This window comes from Nematolebias whitei, chromosome 10 (genome assembly GCF_014905685.2).
Source record: "Nematolebias whitei isolate Nwh7 chromosome 10, NemWhi1, whole genome shotgun sequence".
Taxonomy (NCBI): Eukaryota; Metazoa; Chordata; class Actinopteri; order Cyprinodontiformes; family Rivulidae; genus Nematolebias; species Nematolebias whitei.
The window spans coordinates 1,134,353-1,153,458 of NC_056507.1; the positions used below are offsets into that span (position 1 = coordinate 1,134,353).

Here is a 19,106-nt window from a genome sequence, read left to right on the forward strand (position 1 = left end):
CCCCCCCCCCCCCCCCCCCCCCATCTCTCTGATCTGCTACAACCGTATGTCCCACCGCACTCCCCGAGGTCAGCGGACCAGTTGCTCCTCACAGTTCCAGGAACTCGTCTTAAGCGCAGAGGTGACAGGGCCTTCTCTGTAGCAGGACCAAGACTTTGGAACGAGTTACCTCTGCTTGTCAGACAGGCCCCTCCCTCTCGGTTTTCAAGTCCTGTTTAAAAACTCACTACTATTCAGTAGCTTTCAACACCAGATGATCTGTGTTTGATCCTGTATGCTCCACACTGGTTAGTCGTCATTATCTGCATCGTTTTTATGTCTATATTCTGATTTACCTCATTTTGTATTTTGCTTGGTGTGTTACCTGTTGTTCTGTCTGTACAGCACTTTGGTTGGCCTTGTAGCTGTTTTAAGTGCTTTATAAATAAAATGGTATGGTGTGTCAAAATGAATAACAAACTTGTCTGTCTAATGTAAAACTTTATGCCGTCATGTTTTTTTCCTGACTTGCTGTTTTTGTTCGCGCCTAAATGTAAAAACCATTTATATGTTGAACGTTCCACATTCAGCACAGGTGAACTTTGATCCATAGAGTTTATGAAAACGTCTTTCAACACATGAGTCGCCTATAATTTAACATTTCTGCAGTCTCATTGTTGGGTGTTTAATTTTTAACTTTTCATTTTAGAATCTGGATGATGTCGTGTGTGGAGACAATGTTTCCGTGCTGAAAAAAGCCATCAGTAATGGAGACACAGACACTGTTGAGCAGCTGCTGAACAGTGGTAAGCACTTCCTTAATTTTCACATTGAATCTGCTTTTTTATGTATCAAAAGTAATTTTGTAAACTAATATAAAGGGATCACAGACAAATAAACATAGACCTTTATTTGATAGACATTAGCTTCAGCTATAAAAGTGAGACTATAAAAAAAGTGTAGGCTGTTTAGTTTTTATGATTTAAAAAATAAAAGTCACTTAGCCATTGCCATGCTATATATGCTGCAGTGCATTCTGGGTAAATGACGTAGAAATGTTGTTCCGGTGCATCCTCCATTCAGCTTTAATGTTACTTTTGCAGCTGGAAATAAGCTGATCATGACGAGCATCAGGATCAAAACATATTCTCAGATATATGAGAATAGTTATTCATAATATAATAAACATTTTAAAATACTTTTGTTACTTTCCACCACTTTTCCGCCTTTGTGCTGCCAAGTGTTGTAGTAACAGAGCCGTAATGGTTGTTGTGAAAGGTAATGCAGCTTTGTGGCTCAGTTACATTGTGATGAAGTGACGACGAACAGTCTGTGTCAGCCCCTGGCTGAAGAGTTAAACAGATTTATTACTGAGGACAATATTGATAATAATGTTCAGAACTTAGTATTTGGTACAATAAATCTGTTAACCACAAAGAGTATTGCTAAACCAATTTGTCTTCATCCCTGAAAGAGTGAGCGCTGGCCTGCAGATGAGTGTAGACCACAGAGTCCTGGCCTGACGTTGCTCTCCTGTGCTGGGCCATCCTTTTAGCTAGTGGCTGTTTAGTTTCCCTGATGTAAGACTGATCACAGCCCTCTGGCACTGAACTTTGTGTGCTTGTTTAATAACTGCTGGAGACAGGCACCAGCTCCCCCACAATCCTGAATGAAAATGCTGGTAACAAAATAGGATGGATGGGTGGGTGGGTGGATGGATGGGTGGGTGGATGGATGGATGGATGGGTGGGTGGATGGATGGATGGGTGGATGGATGGATGGATGGATGGGTGGATGGATGGATGGATGGATGGGTGGATGGATGGATGGATGGATGGGTGGGTGGATGGATGGATGGGTGGATGGATGGATGGATGGATGGATGGATGGGTGGATGGATGGATGGATGGATGGATGGATGGGTGGGTGGATGGATGGATGGGTGGATGGATGGATGGGGATGTTCAGTATAGAGTAAACTAGATGTTGGTAAGTTGGATGATTGTCTGCTTCAACATTAAATTTAGGGACTTTGTGGACTCCAAATTGAAGGTCAGTAATAGAATTGTTTCCATTTGGCTTTTTATTCAACCTTTATTTCTACAGGTTAGTCCCATTGAGCCTCGAGGACTCATTTACAAGAGAGACCTGAATTTTAACAAAGAATGATGACAACAATGGACAACGACAACAATAGACGATCATAAAGGATGCGTACAAAATTATTTTATTTTTTATTTTTTTAACAAATGAAAATAAAATGATAATTAAAAGGAAAAGTAGTGAAAAAAACATCAAGGTTGTAGTGCGGTTTAAAATACTAAAAACAGGAGCATGTTGTTTTTTCAATTCACTTATCAGATGTTTTGAAGCCACTTAGAGAGGTCAAAGGTCGAGAGCTTCAGATCTTTTTACAAGATGTTCCAGGAAACAGGAGCGGAGTAGGAGAAGGTCCTTTTGTCTAGTTCAGTCCTCACTGAGGGAACACTGCAGGTAATGATGTCCTGAGAGCGCACGCTGTAGCTGCACTCACACAGAGACATGTAGGAGGAGATGTATGAAGGCAGCAGACCAGGAAGTGATTTAAAGATGAAGATGTACCAGTGGGAGAGTCTGTGTGGAGTTAATGGTGACCAGTTAACCAGTGGATACTGGGTGCAGTGGTGGGTACGGTAGTTTTCGTATTGCACAATGAAAGCTCGTCTTTCTTATCAAAGGCACCACATTTTGCTTTTTCTCCCTTTTTATTAGAAAAGAGGAGCCGTGTGTAACCAAATCCTCATTTGTGTATTTGGGACAAGTGTACTACTATTTAATAATTTTTTTTTTTTAATGGTTTTGTTTTATGTTTTTAAAACTACTTTTTAAGATGTCATGCATTGGTTATGTTTTGGACAGGGATGGACGTGGAAACCAGACTGGGCTTTGGATGGACTCCTCTGATGAGTGCCGTCAGTGTGGCAAACTATGACTTGGCCAAACTGCTACTGGACAAAGGAGCCAGTGCCAACTTCAGCAAAGGTCATATATGTTTACAGAAGTTCATCATTCATAGAAACTCCAGAAACTGTCATTTTTAGTTTTGGGTTTTTGCAATGTCTTGATTTTTAGCATGTTTCTGTATTTATTTCAAGACTCTGTTGGTAATTTGTGCACGTACACCTAGCATGAGCACATAGGAACTTTTTGTGCAAACCACTTGAGTCAGTCAGTGCAAGAAAAAGTTGAACTGCTTAAAATCCATCCATTATCTTTACCCGCTTCTTCCTTTTTGGGTCGCCGGGGTCACTGGTACCCATGTCCGGACATTACTGTGCGAGAGGAGGGGGACACCCTGGACAGGTCTCCAGTCCATCACAGGGACACCTGGAGACAAACAAGACAACCATTCACTCTCTCTCTCACGTAGGGACAATTTATGAAATACAATTAAAAAAAAAACATAAATACTGCGCAAACTGTTATGTCACATATGAATCCTTTAGTTTTTTTGCCATAACTCACCGTGGTGTGGAAAAAGCTGTTGTTCACCATGTTTTGTGCGTGACAGTGCTGTCCGTTCTGCTTTTCTTCAGATTGTATGTGTTGGGTCAAAGAGAATGAGCTCGATGATGTTATTGGCCTGCTTCTGACAGTGTTGTGTGTTTTATTGTGTCCATGGATTGGAGTTGTGTCCTAATTATGTTCTCATTAGTTCTGTTTGGGTGGTATTGCCATACCAGACAGTGAAACCTGTTGTGAGGATGCTCTCCATCAGTCCTCTGTAAGCTTGTGTAAGTGGACTGTGACTGACCCCAGCCTTCCCGAGTACTCTAATGAAATAAGGGTGCTTCTGGTATTGTTTTCTTTGTCTACAATTATGAGCACATTCTCTTCCCCATAGACAAGGATGTTGTTCACCACTGCTCTGTATTCCATCTCATCCCCACCCTTAATGAAGCCCACAATGGTTGTGTCATCATCAAATTTTATGATGGCTGTATTGTCCAGGATGGAGGTACAGTCATGGGTGTAGAGGGTAACAAAAGTTTTGGACTGAGGCAGCAGCCTTGTGGGGTTCCAGTGCTGACTGTAAGCTCAGTGGAGATCCTTCCTTCCATCCTCACCACCTGCCGTCTGTTCATAAGGAAATCCAAAATCCAGTCATAGGTGGCAGTTGGAACTCCTAGATTGGTCAGCTTTCAATCAACTTTCCTGGCTGGATGACGTTAAAAGCAGAGCTGTAATTGAGGAAAAGCATCAGGCAAACAAGAGAGGCAACAGTTTCAGGGACCACAGAGTTCATGTGTCTCAGTCAAACATTTCCATGCACCTCATGGCCACTGATGTGAGCAACACTGGTCTAAAGTCACTTAAGATTTATGCATCTGGTTTCTTAGACACTGGAGTAATAGTCCATCCATCCATCACCTTCCACTTGTTCCAAAGTGGGGTCTCTGGGGCAGCATCAGAGCAGGGAGGTCCCTCTCTCTCCACAGCCACCTCTTCCAGCTCTTCTGGGAGGACTCCAAGGTGTTCTCTGGCCAACTGGGAGACGTAGTCTCTCCAGCGTGTCCTGGGTCTTGCCTGGGATCTCCTCCCAGTCCGACATGGCCAAAGCATCTCCCTAGGGAGGCTCCCAGGGAGCATCCTTACCAGAGTTCATGACCAGAGGTGAGGGGAGGAACGTAGACTGACCTGTAAATGGAGAGCTTTGTCTTACAGCTCAGCTCCCTCTTCACTGCAAAGGACCGGTACAGAGTCCACAATACTGCAGACGCTGCACTAGTCCGTCTGTCAATCTCACGCTTCATTCTTCCCTCACTCATGAATAAAACCCTGAGATACTTGAACTCCTCCACTTGAGGCAGAACCTCACCCCCGACCTGAAGAGAACAATCCACCCTTTCCCAACAGTCTTGTGTTAAAGACGTATTAAAAGTGATTTGCCTGGAGGATTGAATGTCGCCTTCAATTCACGCTCACATGACAGCCTCAGCGTCATATCTAGAAGTTTTATAATAAAGTAATGAAGCATGAATCCTTTAAGAGATCTGGTCAAAATTATGATTTTCAGTCTGGCTCTACAAATTCTGCCAGAGCGATCCTAAAAAGTGATGGATTTGGAGACGTTTTAAAAATCTTTATGGGAATATTAAAATCAGTCATGATGTGCTCCAGTGACGGTGTTTCCTCTACCCTTATTCAAGGAGGGCGTCCCGCCTACCAAATCCCCCACCCACCTCCACACAGCCCCACCCCTTCAGGATGGGGAGCAGAGATTAGCAGCTCAGCTCAGACTCCGAACCGTGAGCAAAACAAACGTAGCGCTCCGCTAAGCCCCCCCACGTCGACAACAGCCGGCACTAATGTAGCACTACGCTAACAAACCCCTGCCCCCAGACAACCGCACGCAATACAAACCCCCAGATGCCCCCCCCAATAGACCACTAGGTCTGCGAAGTTTGACAAGCCGTTAGATGTCCACTCTGCCAGACTGATACTTCTAATCTGCTCTGGTAAATCTGGATTCTGGGCCAGAGACGACTGGAGAGAAAGAGCAGGAGAACTGTTGGCATGATTAATATTCCCCATGCCTTTTTCTCCATATGTTGACCGCTTCATTAGTCGTTTTTAGACCAGTTTGTGTATCTGAACCTTTTCAGAGGAATCTATGATTATTTTTTCTAACCCTAAATGTTAATCTCGGTGAATAAACCAGTGTTGTACCAATGTGTAATTGAGATCTTGACAAGAAATAAAATTGAGATTTTTAAGCCATTTGTCGGTCACAATGACACATTTTGATTTATCCAACAGTTTTCAGTCCGGCCATGTGGACCAGATGACCCGACTGAAAACTGTTGGATTGTATACCTGGATTGTTGAGCATGGACTTTGTTGTTTTCAACCAGTTTGACACGACGTTTTGATTTACATTTTTACATCCTGAAAAAATATTAAATTAATAGAGTAACTGATAGAAACCTAATGCACACTTTGACAACTTATCTTTTAACAAGTTCCTTCATTTTTCACTTTAAGCAGCTGTCCTGTCAGTTCAGATACAACAATAAATGTTGTATGAATATTATTACAAATTAAAAAAGTACAACTCCTTTCAAAAGGTAGCTTGGTCTTGGCTCTCTGATGCGTTAAGAGTTATTCTCATTTCAACATTTATCTGTTCAGAGCAAAACGCTCGGTATCCGCAGGCTTGTGGTCTGTAGGTACTGTTCTTTTTTTAAACTTACTGGTCAAACTTGTTTGCCTGCCAATGAGTCCACTCCCCTCCTGTAAAGGTGATTAATGCAACCAGTCTAAGCAAGTCAAGGTAAGACTTTATCAGTGAAACCCAGCAGTTCTATGTTTTATTGCTTTTTACTGCAGCCAAAGTTTAAACAATATTAACTTTAGTTTGGCAGGTTGTGGTAGTTGTAGACTTTTTTAAGCAGCTCCACACATATTTTGAAGTGGTCTTTTACTTTCTGATTGAATTCTCATCTAAAGCTACTAAAATACACAAGTTGAATTTAAAATTTATATGTATTTTACTTTTTATTTTTTCTTCTTTCTGCTGCTCCTTCAAGGGTCACAGTGAACTAACTCGCACAAAGACTTGGTGGTTGTTTTTACACCGGATGTCCTTCCCAACAAAACCACAGACCACCGAGCTACCACAGCCCTCTGTGTGGAGCAGGTGGTGGGGGTTAAGGACCTTGCTCAAGGGCACAGGTGGGGCAAATGAGGGTGGAGACAGGTGTGGGTGCTTCACTTATACCACCCACATTTTGATGTCGGTACGGGGAGTCGAACCGGTGACCTTCCGATCACAGGCCCACCTTCTCTAACCTCTTTGCCACCATTCCCCAAATGTGTGTGTGTGTGTATATATAAATATATATATATGTGTGTGTGTGTGTGTGTTGTTTCTGTGGCGTGCACAACATAAAATGTCAAGGACTGCACTTTCACGTTTCAGAGTTCCACTTTTTGCATTTCTCATGACGTTAACATTAAATCCGTCCGTCCGTCCATCTTTTACCCGCTTCTTCCTTTTTCCATCCCAGGGACAAATGGAGACAAACGAGACAATCATTCAGTCTCTCTCTCTCACCTCGGGACAATTTAGTTACCAATCAGCCTAACATGCATGTTTTTGGTCTGTGGGAGGAAACTGGAGCACCTGGAGTAAACCCCCGCAGCACGGAGAGAACATGCAGACTCCACCCAGAAAGGCCTCCGGCCGGGGTTTGAACCAGGACAACCTACTCACAGAGAGGCAGCAGCTCTTCCAGTTGTGCCACTGTGCTGCCCATTAACGTTATTAATTTTGGACATTTTTAATGGATTTAGAATCAGGTCTGCATTCAGATGCATCAAAAAATGGATCTCTCATCCTCACCGCTCCTTTTCTGCACTTCACTGACTTTGTGATTTGTAGCCACTCGTTAATAAATGGGAATAAACTCATGGCAGGAGGTTTGATTAGGCACTGCAGCTCTTCAGTCTTAAATATCTGCTCTTTTTCTCAAATCACTTGATGGCCTCTTGTTCTTTGGCGTCTGCGTTCCCTTTGGCACAGTTTTTAAATTTCCCCACCTGCAGTATTCAGAGGGCTGGTAATGCACCAATATTCTCATCTGACTTTACTTGAAGGTGATGACGCCAAACAGGACCTTTTGGAGAAACACTCCGATGATCCTTTGAGTTGTTTTTAGTTGATGCATATTCCTAACTTATCACAAAGCAAGAACAATTGAAGGCATCTGCTGCACCAAGTCTGAGTTCAAAACAAAAGATGCTACAAGGCAGTTTCCCATTTTATGCATAAAACATCTGGCAGAAACTGCTGTAACTTCAGAAGTGTTGAATATTGACTCGGGGTAAAAGTTTTGTACCAGTTTGTAGCCCTTGTTACCTGTTTGTGCCTCTTTATTTACTCGAAATGAACGGAAGCCAAATAAAATCATTTTTTCTTACCTGTTACCACATTACTCTGAAAGTTTTATGTCTGATGTTAATTAAGCTCCAAGTCCAGATTGCAGAGTTAAACTGTCTGTGACTGATTTCCCATGCACTTGGCATCTGAAGCTTGAGGCAGCGAAGGAAACGATTAAAGGAGAATGACGTGTGGTCACGTCCGGGTGGTGTTAGTCCAAGCAGTGAGGCTGAGTGCAGGAATGCAGGAGTGATTGATAACGCTCATCATGCTGCTGTGCTGCCCTCTCACCAGTTCTCAGGCCGCAGATTTATTTACACCAGTCGTTGTACGCAAAGCAGCAGTCTGGTTTACACCAACGGGCTCGTAACGTAAGCACTCACAGCTGCGTAGACACAGACCTTCATACAGAGGAAGCGCGTTCAGGGGGTCTCTTGCAGTTAAATGCAAAGTGTGGTTAACTTCACTTAGTGAGGCCCTTAACTCTGGAACCAGAGGAACAGCTACAAGACTTCAGTTATTCTCATAGAATCTACACCTGAACCAGTCGTTCTGTGTCCGTGACTCTGCCCTGTCCTCTCTAACCCCAGTCAGTCGAGACTGATTGGTGCCCGTCCTCCGTCTGGTTCTGGTTCTGCTGGAGGTTTCTTCTTGTTAAAAGGGAATCATTCCTTTCCACTGTCGCCAATGAGCTGCTCAGGATGGGAGAATCACTTTGTGCTTCCCTTAGATGACAGGGTGCTCGTCGTACTTTTAGTCTATGGAGGGAGGGAGCGCGGGGACGGGATGGAGGCACGTCTGTGTCGCCCGCCCGCTAGCTTAGCACTACGGGGCTGGGTGTCATGTCAGTGTTTAGCCGTACGTTGCTGTTGCCGCTTGCAGTAGAGCAGCAGCTTCTCAGGCTCCCGGTGGAAACCCAGTTTCTGGGGGACACTGTTCAGTGATTTGTAGACGTACATGAGTATTTTGAACTGGATTCGAAAGTAAACCGGATCTTAAATTGTTATTATTTTAAATTATTTATAACAATTATTGCCATTTACTGTTATACTGTATGTTTTATATTTTTCTATATTTCTGAAGTCTTCATCTAATCGTGCTACTTGTCTTGTTTTTATGACGTGTGCTGCTGCTGCCGGTTCTTGGCCAGGTCACCCTTGTGAAAGACGTCTTGATCTCGATGGGTTTTTATCTGGTTAAATAAAGGTTTAATAAAAAAATTACATCATTAGTGTTTAGCGTAGATCTTAGATTCTTGTATACGGTTTCTTTTTTAATAGTTTAATTTCTGCTGTTCCACATGTGATGATCGTTGGTAGGCAGGGCGCTCGGTTCTGTCGACTGGTCAGGGACCCTGGCTTGTGTAATGGCTCCTGGCAGCACGACAGCTCAGTGGTTAGCACTGTTGCCTCACAGCAAGAAGGTCCTGTGTTCAATCCCCGGTTGGACATGGGGTCTTTCTCTGTGGAGTTTGCATGTTCTTCTCGTGCTGCGTGGGTTTTCTCCAGGTACTTCGGTTTCCTCCCACAGACCAAAAACATGCATGTTAGGCCCTTCAGGCCCAGTCCTCCCTTACAAAAGAGATCCGTGATGTCGATGGGGTTTACCTGGTTAGATAAAGGTTATTAAATAATGATAGGGGAAACGCTGCTTTTACTCATTTGCCTTTTATAACGTACTGTAAGAGAACTTTCTTTTATAGTGCCCTGAGGTGACTTTTGTTGCATATCGACCGTCTCGCTGAGAGGCAGCAGCTCTACAAACTGTGCCACCGTGACGCCCCCTATAGTTTCCTGAGATTGTATGGGGGGCTGGTTTACATTTATGTATGGTGGCAGCCGTCTTAGGTTTTGAAGTGGCAGCTCGGTTTCTGAATGGAACCCGTCTTTCTCCTAGATGTAGCCACACACTAAATTGGAAGTCGGCACTTTCATTTAGTTTTCAAGTTATCATGCTCACAACATGCACAGTCGGATCATCTATCCAATTCCCCCTCTTCATTCCACTATTTTATTTTGTCCTGTGCTACAAATCCTTCAGAGCAATATGCTCAAGAAAACAATGTACTGCCCTGGAAACAGCATCTCAAAATGACCGGAGTATGACTTTAATGTGTCTGACCCATCTTTCAGACACGTTCCGATGTTGTGAACTTTAGTGTCTGTATTTGTCACGGTCTTTAAGTTTCTGTTCCACCAGTTATGGTCATTCTTTCCACGTTTTGCTGTCAGTTTATTGTTTCTATCAATTTTAATCACATATAAAGTAAATGTGTTACCGGTAAGTAATTGTGGCTCTTGATGTGTGACGTGTGCAGATCATTGGACAGTGCTCATGGCCAGTTGCACTGCATCTGCAAGTGAGGACAGAATTGCACGTTGTGTGGAGCTGCTGCTGTCAAGAAATGTTGATCCCAACGTGGCGGGCAGGTGAGGGGACATTTACCAGTTTTCATTGCAGTGCATGCAGTCATACCCCGTTTGATATGCTTAAAGATCTGACTTCAAGAGACGGGGAGGCAAAGAGGCGCTGGATCACATTTCCTTTGATGGTTCTTGTTATGTTACAATGCCATGTGGTAGCATTATGCACCACGTTGCTCCATACAGTGTGTGTATATTTGTGTGTTTTGCTTGGAATGTCCTGTTTTGGCATGTGCATGCACAGACGGGTAACAAACAAACACCGAGTGTAACGGGTGGGCACAAGGCTTTTTTTAAACACACACACTTGAAAGAATGACTGTGCACATTTTCAGTTCCAAATCTCACATTTTGAGTTCCATTTTAATTTAAACTATTTCATTCAATTCAGTTTCATTTTTGTTTATTTATATAGCACCAAGTCGCAACAGAAGTCATTTCAGAGCACTGAACAGAAACATTCATGTATAAAATAATAATTGAACATTATTTATCTGAGGAGCAGCTTTGGGTTTAACTCCATCACTGAACTCTCATCTTGAACAAGCATGAAGGCGACAGTGGAAAGAAAAACTCCCTCATGAGGAAGAAACCTTTAGCAGTAACTAGAAAAATTGCATTTCCAGTGAAAATGCAGTGTGAATGCTTATTGCTGAAAACTGCTGAAATTAGCAAAAAAAAAACAAGCTGAAATGTAGGTGAAATGGAAGACCAACCCTAAATTAGCATAAAAAAAAACATCTTTGCTGAATTAGGTTAAGCAGAAATGAACACAAAAAATAGGAAATTAGTTAAAAAAAAAAAAAACTGGATCTATCAAAAAACAGCCGAAAAGTGGGTGAAAAGGCAGAAAGAAGCTAAAATTACTAAAAAAAACTAGCAGAAAAAAGCTGAACGGAGCATAACGAGCTGAAATTAGCGTAAAGACTTTAGTTGCATCTATGTAAACAAATATTGGTCCACAAACTGTGTTCTAATGAACAGCTCATGCTCCGAGGCTTTACAACAATTGACTGTGAAATGTCAACATACGAGATGCATAAAGCCGTACCCTGCCCCCACATTGGCCTCTCTGACCACATCTCCATCTTTCTGGTCCCTGTCTACCCCCCCCCCCCCCCCCCCCCCCCCCCTCCCGACTCACACAGAGGACCATCACCATATGGCCCAGCGACTCTGTACTGCAGAACTGTTTTGCATGTACAGACTGGCAGATCTTCAGGGAGGCTGCTGTAAATGAGGGAGAGCTGGATCTGGAGGAATACACATCTGCTCTCCTTGGATACATCAGCAAGTGTGTTGATGATGTCACCACCACCAAGACTGTGAAGAGCTACCCCAACCAGAAACTCTGGCTGAACGCAGAGGTCCATACGCTGGTGAAAGCCATGAACATTGCCTTGAGGTCTGGTGACTCAGGAACTGGGGAGGAAAAGGAAAGAGGTTGCTGGTATAAAGAGGGCCAAAACAACATGTGCACAGAAAATCCAGGGACATTGCTCCTCAAAAGACCCATGGAGCACGTGAAGGGGCATTAAGTGCACAACAGACTATGAAAGCAAGGTTGCACAATGCCTTAGGGACACATAACTGCCTGATGGTCTGAACAGGTTCTATGCCCACTTTAAAGACCCAAATAGACTACCGAGCACCAGACTCACCTCACCATCTGAAGAGAAGTTCCTCAGCATGATCTCAGCTGTCAGGTCCAGAATTGAATTTAAAATCTTGCTTCTAATCTACAAAGCTCTCAACAACCTAGCTCCATCTTATACAGTGCCTGGCTAAAAAACAAGTCTCCAGCTGGATTTAACTAATCAAACAGGTCCGAGCCTCCTGCTGGATCATCAGTGCACGGACGATCATCTTTCAGCTGCAACAAGTTCTTTAACTCCAACTGGTGCAATGAGTTGCTTCTCATTTCTTCAACAACATGATGAAAGACTCACGGCGTGGTCGTAGAAAAGATGTCCGTCTGTTTGAGAAGGGTCAAATCATTGGCATCAAGCAGAGGAAACATCTCAGGAGGTTGTAGAAACTAAAACTGGGTTAAGAACTGTCCAACGATTATTAAAAACTGGAAGGACAGTGGGGACCCATCGTCTTCCAGGAAGAAATGTGGCCTGAAATAAATCCTGAATGATCGTGATCAGTGATCATTTAAACATTTGGTGAAATCAAATGGAAGAAAAACACCAGCAGCACTCAGGGCTGTGGTTCATAGAGACAGTAAGAACATTTAAACATGCACAAGGTGAAGGAACTCAAGGGGCTGGACTGAACAGCTGGGTAGCCTTAAGAAAACCATTAACCAGTGAGGCTAACTGGAAAAAAAGGCTTCAGTTTGCTTGGGAGCATAAAGATTGGACTCTGGAGCAATGGAAGGTCATGTGGTCTGATGAGTCCAGACTGACCCTGTTCCAGAGTGATGGAGCATCAGGGTCAGAAGAGAGGCAGGAGAAGTGATGCACCATCATGACCAGTGTCTGTCATCAATGAAACATGTTGGTGAAACATTAAAGCAACACTGGATGAAACAGATCTTGTGACGTTGAAGAAGTTTATTGAAACAATGACACAGAGAACGATGTGATCAAAGATAAAGGAGGTCCAACCAAATATTAGTGACCTTTTTTTTTAATTTTTTTTTTTTGGTGGCAACTTTTTTTTGGCCAAGCAGTATATTGCAGATCTTATTGTTCCATATTTTACTAACAGAGCACTTCACTCTCAGACTGCAGGTTTACTTGTGGTTTCTAGAGTTTCCAGCAGCAGAATGGGAGGAAGATCTTTCAGTTCTCAGGCTCCTCTCTTGTGGAACCAACTTCCAGTTTCTGTCCGTGAGGCTGACACATTGTCCAGTTTAAGACTTTCCTTTTGAGTGCAGCTACGGAGTGCGCTCTTAAGACATTACCATACCACTTTATTTATAAAGCACTTAAAACAGCTACAAGGCCAACCAAAGTGCTGTACAGACAGAACAACAGGTAACACACAAAGCAAAATACAAAATGAGGTAAATCAGAATAAAGACATATAAACGATGCAGATAATGACGACTAACCAGTGTGGAGCATACAGGATCAAACACAGATCATCTGGTGTTGAAAGCTGCTGAATAGTAGTGAGTTTTTAAACAGGACTTGACCGTTTACATGCTGAGTTAAATTAAATGAGTCCAATAAATCTAAAAAGTCCTTAACCAAGGGCTTCTCCTGACAGCACACGTGCAAATTAAAGTCCCCAATAATGAAAACATGCTCATATTTTGGTGTGATTTCAGCCAAGAAGTCAGAAAACTCATTTATGAAGTCCTTAGATCGAGGTGGGCGGTAGACGAGTGCAAATAACGTCGCAGGTGAATGTCCGAGTTCAAAGACGCTCAGCTCAAAGCTGGAGCGGGAAACTGGGATGGGCAGTTGTTTACAGTCAAAAGTTGATTTGAATATTGTTAATAATCCACCACCAGAGGTACGCTGATAATGGTCCAAATAAGCGACATCAGTGACAGAAAAACGAAGATCCAGCAGCTGTTGTCGGTCATACATGAGTGAATTCATACCACAGATAAAAAACGAACAAAACAGAAATAATCCGAACACCATCAGCAGAGGTGGATTGCAAGCCAAGTACATGGGGCCATCTTACCGGAAGTTACCTGCAGTGTTCCCTCAGTGAGGACTGAACTAGACAAAAGGACCTTCTCCTACTCCGCTCCTGTTTCCTGGAAGATCTTGTAAAAAGATCTGAAGCTCTCGACCTTTGACCTCTCTAAGTGGCTTTAAGAATCTGTTGGACTCCTGGCAGGGTCCAATGCAGACATGTTCCTGTTTTTAGTTTCTACATTCGCCTTAGAATCTAGCTGTTTTTGTTACTTTTAGCCATTCTATTTGTTTAAAAAAAAAAAAAAAAAACTGGAGTATGACTTTTTATAACTGTCCATTGTTTCATCATTCTTTGTTAAATCAGGTCTCTCTTGTAAAAGAGTCCTCGAGGCTCAATGGGATTTACCTGTAGAAATAAAGGTTGGATGAACTGTTAGGGTTGGCTTGTTCTGCTGCTATAGACTTAGACTACTAGAGAACAAACTGACCTCATTTCCTTAAATGAATTGTTAAAATTGAATAGTTTTCATTTGATACTATTTCTATCTTAACATGTGATTCTTGACCTGCCATTGTGTATCTATTCCTACCAAACCCAGCCGGTCGAAGCAGATGGTCCTCTTGTCCTGATCCTGGTTCTGCTAAAGGTTTCTTCCTCATGAGGGAGTTTTTCTTTCCACTGTCGCCTTCATGCTTGTTCAAGATGAGAGTTCAGTGATGGAGTTAAACTCAAAGCTGCTCCTCACATAAATAATGTTAATTATTATTTTATACATGAATGTTTCTGTTCAATTATTATTTTATACATGAATGTTTCTGTTCAATTATTATTTTATAGATGAATGTTGCTGTTCAGTCCCTGAGACGACTTCTGTTGTGACTTGGAGCTTTAGAAATGAATTGACTCCAAGTAAGGAGGACCTTCAGGAGGATTAATCCTCACAAGGCAACTGGCCCAGACAACATCTCGGGAAGGTGCTGAATGTGCCGATCAGCTCTACGAGGTGCTGGCCGACATCTTGAACTCTTCACTTACCCTGGCAGCTGTTCCCACCTGCCTGAAGACCACCACCATCATCCAAGTTCCAAAGAGCTCTACAGTGACTGGTCTGAATGACTACCAGCCAGTAGCACTCACCCTGATGGTCACTAAAGCTTCGAAAAACTGGTCAAGACTCGCATCAAAGCTACCATGGATGTCATCGAGGGTGTCACCCTAACCCTTTACTTATTCAACCCTTTGTTGTCCACATGCACTGATTGACTTTTTTCTTCTAACTTAAAATTCAATGCATGTTGCATCGTAAAATCGTCGTAATCACAAAATAGAAAAGCGTTAAATTATTTTTAATTATTGTAGAACTTCTCTGTTCAGTTGTTTCGGAGTCATTGATCAACATTTCTGCTCCGTGCTGCAGAGCTGCATGAAGGGTTAACCCTTTGATGTCCTGCTGCACGTCTCGTTTTTCTTCTTCTTCTTTCGGCTGCTCCTTCTTCAGGGGTCGCCACAGTGAACTAAGTCGCACGAAGACTTGGCAGTTATTTTTTACACCGGATGTTCTTCCTGATGACACCACAGACACCGAGCTACCACCGCCCTGTGTGGAGCAGAGCTGCATCTAGGACACCCGGAGGAGCAGGTGGTGGGGGATAAGGGCCTTGCTCAAGGGCCCAGAGTGGGACGAATGAGGGTGGGGGCAGGTGTGGGTGCTTCACCTACCCTACCCACATTTTTGATGTCTGTACCGGGGCTTGAACCATCGATCTTCCAATCACAGGCCCACCTTCTCTAACCTCTGCGCCACCACCCCCCTCTCCTGCTGCACTTCTCTACAGTTAAATTTAAATACTGTAACATTTTAAATAATCTATCCATGCAGCATGGACAGATTATTTAAAATGTTCCAGTATTTAAATTTAACTGTTTATTTACACAGAAGGAGGAAGACTGGGAGGTGATGAGTGTGATTACAGCCTGGCACATGTCAGGACTACGTTTACTGATCTTGAACTACCGTCCCCCTACTTCAGTTTTTCACTTATCGGGGTGGGGGGGCAGGATACGGAACATCCACATTAAACGGAGGACTACTGGATACATAGTTGGCTAGCTGGGGCCATCCAGTTATGGAAAATAACTTTCTTACACCTAGATGCAGCCACACACCAAAATGGAAGTTTTATAGAGAATACTTCCAATCCTCTCTTGGCTCTGCGACGGGGGACAGAGGGAAAGAGTGGGATCCATCATCCATCCATCCATCCATCCATCCTCTTTTACCCACTTCCTTTTTGTGTCACGGGGGGTCACTCGTTCCCATGTCCAGCAGTCACTGCGCAATAGTCAGGGGACACCTGGACAGGTCTCCAGTCCTTCACAGGGAAACGTAGACACTCACTCACACCTAGGGACAATTCAGAGTTACCAATCAGTCTAACATGCATATTTTTGGTCTGTGGGTGGAAACTGGAAACCCATGCAGCACAGAGAGAACATTCAAACTACACCCAGAAAGACCCCCGGCCGGGATTTATCCAGCATCTTTCTTTCTGAGAGACGACGGCTCTACCAGCTGATCCACCGTGCTGCCATCTTTGGCACTTATTAAAAATAATTATAATAAAATAAATAATAAATAAAATCATTCTTCCTTCTTTATCAAGTGCCTTTGAATCTTGTACGAAAAAGTGAATCGACTAATCCCAGACACTGTAGCCATCTGTGGACCTCTGCCTTGTTAGAAACAGTTGTGGCCTCCAGTGGCTCTCATGTTTTACTTTTCTCTCATCTTCTGTTGTTCCATCACTACCATTCCATCATCTATTACAGGCAGGACTCACGCCACCTGCAAGTCACTGATGACGAACGCAGAGGCCTTGTAGCATTAGGAAATTGATTAGTTCCTTTTCCAGACAAAATATTTGAAGCAAGTTAACAAGTCGCAGAAGGATGCTGAGTGGTGGGTGGGAGGCCAATAGTCCCCAGATCTAATTGTGAAGCTCAACATGAAGCTTGTGTGGTTGCAGCGGACAAATCCCTCCTCTCTCTTAGCCACTCTTACGTCTGGATCTCAAACCATTGATTAAGACCGGCTGCTTGTCCTCTGCTTTTGTTTAAACAAGAATTCTGTTATTTTTCAAAGTTGAGAAATGTGAGAGCACCATGTGGGGTCCATTTCCTCCATGTGTTCGTCCCCCCACCCCCCATACATCTTCACTGGTTTGTGGTTCACGGCTCTGAGAGATGCAGGAACCTCCATTTTAAGCTGCACACTTAGTGAGTACAAATCTGTCAGATGGTGCCACTCCAAAAAGTTTCAGGGGACGTTTACAGCATTTTTAGGACCTGCTCACTAAACCAAAATGTATCTGACCCTACATTGAAAAGTAGGAACACTGTAGTGATTTACAAGTTTCAAATAAATTTCATTCACATCGCAGCACAGTGGTGCAGTTGGTAGAGCTGCTGCGCCTCCAAGAGCAGGTCGCTCCAGTTCAAATCCCGGCCGAGAACCTTTCTGGGTGGAGTTAGCATGTTCTCTTCGTGCTGCATGGGTTTCCTCCCACAGACCAAAAACAAACACGTTAGACTGATTGGTAACTCTAAATTGTCTCTGTGTCCCTGTGATGGACAGGAGACCTGTCCAGGGTGTCCCCCACCTCTCACACTGTAACAGCTGGATCTGGGCACCAATGGCCCCCACGACCCAAAAAAGAAGCAGATTTAGAGGATGGATGGATGAGTCATGGTAAACGTATTCCAATGTTTAAAATAAGAAAGTGAACCATTTATATGGAATATTGAGAACAATTTAAATTTGATGGCATCAACATGTTTCCTCTTTCCCACTGTGACGCAGCCCCTCTTTTAATAACGGTCTGTAAACGTGTAAGAAGTGAGGAATCTGCTGGTGTTTCGTGTGGTCCCGTTCTTGTCTGTAGTGTTTGAACACCAACAATCCTGGGCCGTCTTCGCCACATTTAGTCTTGATTTGCCAAATGGACTGCAGGTAGACCTGTTCCGACACCAGGCTCGTCTACTATGAAGCCATGGTGTATGTGGTTTCAAACCAATATAGATGTCATGATGGCCACGTTGGTATACCTTTTACTGTCACCTGGTTTTTTTTTTCACCTTTAAGACTATTTCATAAAAAATATCATGGACAGTGTTTTGTGTTCATGGTGTTTTTTAAGACCTTTCATAAATGCACAAATTATTTTTTAGTATATTTTCATTACACTTTCTCAACCTACCAATGTCATGCAGCTAAATGTGTGCATTTCAATTATTTCCAATAATAAATCCAGCTGTGAACGTTCTAGTCACTTTTACTGGTGGTGAGAAAGTCTAGACAGCTCGTCCACGTCCGGTGAGTCAGACGTTCCAGGAAGTATTTGGATTGATATCCTGATGGGCTGAACGACGTTTACACAGAGCTGTTTGTCCATTGATTCACCAACTGTTTGGAAAACTGGACAGATTTAAGTCTGAAGGGCATATATCAGAGAAAACTCATCAAACCAGTACATGTGTAACATGTGACGCCCGTCTCACAGTAAATCCATTGTGGGAAGATGGAGCCGACGAGGATATATGACACCACATATCTCTGAGGGGGTGACTGATGGTTGAACATTTAGGGATGCTAATAAAGACGTCATGCACGTCATACCCACCGTTGAGTTTTAAGTTCACATAAAACATTAACTTCTGTTTTCTTGGAATTGGTTAAAGGAATGCACGGTTCATCTTTACTGCTTGGTGTCCAGAAACCCTCGATTCACACCTGTTTGATAAATGTGGCGTCTGCCTCGGCCCACTTTCAGCACGAGTTGATTTGTTGTTTCCAATGTTGCATCGCACGTCAACAGATTAAACCGCTGTGAGCATCGACTTGGTGACATCACAAACACAACTTTAAATAGGGATGAGGCAGGTTCTTTCCATTAGAGAGATGCAGAGTTTAACAAGTAAATACTAATAATTATGTTGAATACCTGACCTTGGAGATTCCTTGGGTTTCTGATGAATCATTTTTTAGATCGTTTTTTCCATCAGTTCTCCACTGAGACATAAAGTGAAGTGAACAATTGGCCCTGCACTTTCCCACCTCTCAGGTTGATGTATTTATCTCACCGGCTGTTTACTTTGAGCTGATAAGATAAAGAAGTGTC

The 19,106-nt window shown here is 43.2% G+C and overlaps 1 protein-coding gene across 1 annotated transcript in view; it reads left to right on the forward strand.

Moving 5' to 3' along the window:
* asz1 (ankyrin repeat, SAM and basic leucine zipper domain containing 1) overlaps positions 1 to 19,106 on the forward strand; it is a 57,752-nt gene that overhangs the window by 3,016 nt on the left and 35,630 nt on the right. Inside the window, exons 2-4 of the mRNA XM_037683230.1 lie at positions 689 to 785; positions 2,878 to 3,000; positions 10,218 to 10,329. Coding sequence (XP_037539158.1) covers positions 689 to 785; positions 2,878 to 3,000; positions 10,218 to 10,329 — 332 coding nt within the window. The remainder of the gene's footprint in view (positions 1 to 688; positions 786 to 2,877; positions 3,001 to 10,217; positions 10,330 to 19,106) is intronic.